General features: G+C 59.3%; 1 protein-coding gene across 1 annotated transcript; it reads right to left on the bottom strand.

Moving 5' to 3' along the window:
* Window positions 1-486: 486 nt before the first annotated feature.
* On the bottom strand, window positions 487-3,747 carry LOC120759686 (transmembrane protein 100-like). The gene is made up of 2 exons (XM_040079203.2): window positions 3,609-3,747; window positions 487-2,104 (listed from the first exon to the last, which is right to left on the bottom strand). The coding sequence occupies exon 2, from the start codon at window positions 1,426-1,428 to the stop codon at window positions 1,057-1,059; it is 372 nt and encodes a 123-aa protein (XP_039935137.1). The 5' UTR covers window positions 1,429-2,104; window positions 3,609-3,747; the 3' UTR covers window positions 487-1,056.
* Window positions 3,748-3,967: the final 220 nt, after the last annotated feature.

The raw sequence follows: 3,967 nt of genomic DNA, 5'->3' as shown, positions 1-3,967 counted from the left end.
CTCCGGGTGCGGGGCCAGCCAGGGCAGGGCAGGAGCCAGAGCGGCATCCCCGTGCCCACGTCTCACACTTATTTTTAGGGTAACGAGTTTAAAGCTAAATTCAAAAAATAGGAGCTTCTTTTCCAAAAAGAAAAAAAAAGGAGGAAAAAAAGTGGTAAAGGTGTATTTGCTCCTTCTGGATAAACCTCCAGCTCCTTCTCCACAACAGCACTGCTGTCAGACTCCCACAGCCGGGGGATGCTGCTGCGAGCTTACAACACGAGCACCCCACTCCCGGGCACCCCAGGCACACGGACCCCTGCACAACCGGCCTGGCTCACCCGCAGGGGCACGGAAAGAGCCCGGGTTCCTCCTCCACGAGCAGCAAACTCCTCCGAGCCGCCGCCCGCTCGAGGCTGCGCCCCTCCACGCCCCGTTTCCCCGCTGCGCCCCGGCAGGCTCGGCTCCCGACCTGCCCCCTTCGCCGTGGCTGCGCGGGGTCCCCGCCACGCCGGCCCTGCTCACGCATCGCTGTCGCCGCGTCCCGCAGCCCCACACCCAGCCTGCCACGCGGCTGCTCCCCGCACCCAGCTTCCGTCTAAACTCCCTCTGTCCTGAGCCACGCGGGTCCTCGCCACAGGGAAAAAAACGCAAGAGGACAGAAGTGACGCCGGACTCTTCCGACACCCAGCAGGGGCTGCCTCGGCTTCCCCGGCACAGAGCAGCGCCTCGGGCTCGCTGCGGCTCGCAGGGAGAGGCAGCGGGTCCCCGTCTGGTGACTCGCTCCTCAGCCGCTCTCCGGCCTTCTTGGCCACTCTCCGGGCTCTTTCCATGCCGGTGCCAGGCAGGCGGGCAGGAGGGAGCCCCCAGCGTGGCTGGGCTGCCCCTACCCCACGCCGGGAGCGGGGATGGCCGGACGCTGGCGCGGGCGGGGCGGAGAACGACGGCGAGCTGACCTCGGCAGGGTCCGGACCCCCTCGGATGCGACAAAGCCGGTGCTGTCACCCCTCTGCTCGCGGAGGGGGGTGTGTGAGCGGGGGGCTCCGGGCGGAGCCGAGCCTGTGCCCCCAGCCCGGGTCAGAGCGCTCCCTGCTCCAGGGCGAGCGGCTCCTGGCGCTGTCGCTGGCGCTGCCGCTCCCGCTTGGCTCGCCAGCACACATAGGCGGCCACCAGCAGGCCCACCCCGAAGATCAAGGTGGCCACCGAGACCACCTTAGCGATGTCCATTTGGGGACCATTGATGGTGAAGGTGATGCACGTCGCCGCGACGCCGATGACCACGGAGACGATGCCGAAGGGGAAGATGCAGCGGTACCAGGATTTCTCGGTCCCGCCCGTGGCCAGAGCCAGTTTGTTGAGTGTAGCCGTGGAATCGGTGGCCGTGGCCAGCGGCAGCCCTGGTTTGCCTCCCTGCAGGCAAGTGAGTGAGTTGGACTTGCAGCCCATCATGTTGGCAAGAGAACCCGGGAAGAAGCAGCGCAAGGCGCGTCTCGGACGGACGGGAGTCGCGGTGCCGGTGATGGAGGGAAGATTCCGGATCCTACATGGTCACTTTGTGCGGCGGATCGAGGTGCAGACGGGCCGGGACCTCGGCTGCCGCCGCTCTCACTCGCAGCTTTGGCTCCCGGCTCCTCTGCCGCCAGGCTGATGGGGGGCTGGAGGAGGATCGCAGCGAGGATTGGCGGTGGCAGCGGTGATCTCATGACGGTGGGAGGACCGGCTCGGCCTCGCCGCCTGTTAACTGTTTCGGGCTTTAGCGAGCACCTGCCTGCAGCCCAGCTGGGATCGCTCTTGGGATGTGTTTTTCCAGCCTGCAGCTGTTTTCGCCATCCCGGACCCCGGCCAGGCAGCGCTGGGGCACGGACGCTGTCCCGACTGCCCAGTGCCCCCAGGCCACACTGGGGCAGGGAGATCCCAAGGGAACGGGCAGCGGCACTTCCAGCCACTCCCCTGAGCCCCTTTGCCTTCTCTGCGGGCAGTGCCAACACCATCACCTCCTTCCAAGTTGTTTTTTCTCCCGGTGTCGCCCTCTTCAGCTTTGTCCCCTGGCACTGGGAACCCACGGACTGGTGATGGTGGTGGGACACTGCTGCTGGGGGGAACAGAGGGTGACCAGTCACGGGACCTGGAAGGAAAGGGGCTGGAGCTGAGGTGCGGGAGGATTTGGGATTTGAGACGATTGCTGAGCAGGCGGGGCAGCAGCAGGGAAAGATCCAGGGGGCAGGATGCTGAAAGGCAGCTGCGAACAGGAGGGGATCAGCAGAGGCACAGGAAGCTCTCCCAGGAAGGAGGGCTGGGCTGTGGGAACTGGCAGCGCACCCACCTGGGCCCCCAGGCACTGCTTCCTTTCCCTGCAGTGCCCACATCCTGACTATCAAAATTAACCATTTTTAAACAGCAATGCCGAGCACGGGGAGGTGTTGTTGGCTCTGCACTGATCCAGCACAGAACCAACCATGTGCAGCACGTGGCAGAGCCCAGTGATGCCACCCAGGGCTCCTGGGCAGGGAGGAGGGAGACACGAACAGCCTGGAGAAGGTTAAGTACTACAGGAAATCCTCCTGTCCACCTCTGAACATCAATAGAGACTTATTTTTTGAGAGCAAAAGATTTTCATGCCACCATGAGTGGATCAGAGAGGCACCGAGGCTGGAGAGGGCACAAACAGTTCCCATCTCCTCTGGCTTCTCCTGCACTGTTTCATTTTTTAATTGGTTTTCCTGAAGGAGAGAGGAAAGGAATGAGCTATTGCAGCAAACCTGAAGACCTGGAGCCTTTCCCAGGTCAGAGCTTCCCCTGAGCTGATGGGGCCCAGCTGTGATTCTGCATCAACTGAGAGGAAGCCAAAAACAAAGGTGAAAATCCAGACTGCAGGAGAAGCAGAGCTGGGCACTGAGAGGGAGGCTCTGTGGATGGTGAGATGAAGAATCAGAGGAGCTGATGGGACTGACTCAGGAAGGGGGAGGTTCAGACAGTAGTCTGCACAGGGGATGTATTATCCTCCCATCATGCCACTCTGGGAAAGAATAAAGCTGGTTTGGATCAGACTTTGCCCCTCTTCAGATCTGGCCTGGAAAACTGTGTGCAACCTCTGAGCACCAAAACAGAGAGGGCTGGGTCTGCAAGACTCCTGGAATTTCTTCTTGCTCCCAGTTTCTTAAATAACATTCAGAAATAACAAAAGTGGAAGTCAATCAGGTATCAGCTGAATTCCCAAAATTCCCATGGTATAGCCAGAGGCAGGCAGCTGTAAACACCAGGGGCAGAGGGGCTCTGGCTCTACACAGAGATAGCAGTGGAAAAATAACTCCAGCTCAGGCAGACACGCAGCACACGGTGCTCTGCAAACCGAGTTTTGTTATTTACTCTCCTGATTGCTCATTAGGGGAAGAAGAGCAGCAGAACTCCATGAGTCAATGCCCTTTGAGCGAGGGCAGAAGGCTGATACCACTCAGCACAAGCTCCAGCTTCATCTTTGTGCAGCTTTGTCAAACTTGAAAATGTTCCGGCTTAAATTTACCCTGAATTGAACCCTTGAAGAAAATATCAGCTAAAATAGTTCAGCTGCTGCTGACAGTGGGGCCTGGAAGAAAATACTCCAAGAATTAGCCTGGCAATGGGCCACTTACCAAACTTCTCAGGAAACTGGTGATGTGGTGCTACCCCTAAACACAGCTCCAGCCTCCTGTGCTGGTTGCACCCCCCTGCAGCATCCCCACACCTCCAGCCTCCACTCAGGGCGTTGAAAAGGACTCTTAGCTTCCATCAAAACCCGGCAGCATTTGTGGATTGACAGCTGTACCTGTTTTTAAGTGGTGCTGAAGAGCAGTGACTGGCCTTGAAAAAGCAGCAGGTGAGAAAAACAAGCCCCAGCTGGTTAGAAAAACACTCATTTTCATGTCTCACTTCTAATGCATGAGGGCTTTGAGTGTTTGACTCAGCAACACCGATGTGATCCTGTTGTAGCAGCTCTGTGTCTCCTGGGTCC

Source organism: Hirundo rustica, chromosome 15, assembly GCF_015227805.2.
Source record: "Hirundo rustica isolate bHirRus1 chromosome 15, bHirRus1.pri.v3, whole genome shotgun sequence".
Lineage (NCBI taxonomy): Eukaryota > Metazoa > Chordata > Aves > Passeriformes > Hirundinidae > Hirundo > Hirundo rustica.
The sequence above is the reverse complement of the archived record's forward strand: the minus strand, read 5'-3'. Positions and strand labels throughout refer to the sequence as shown.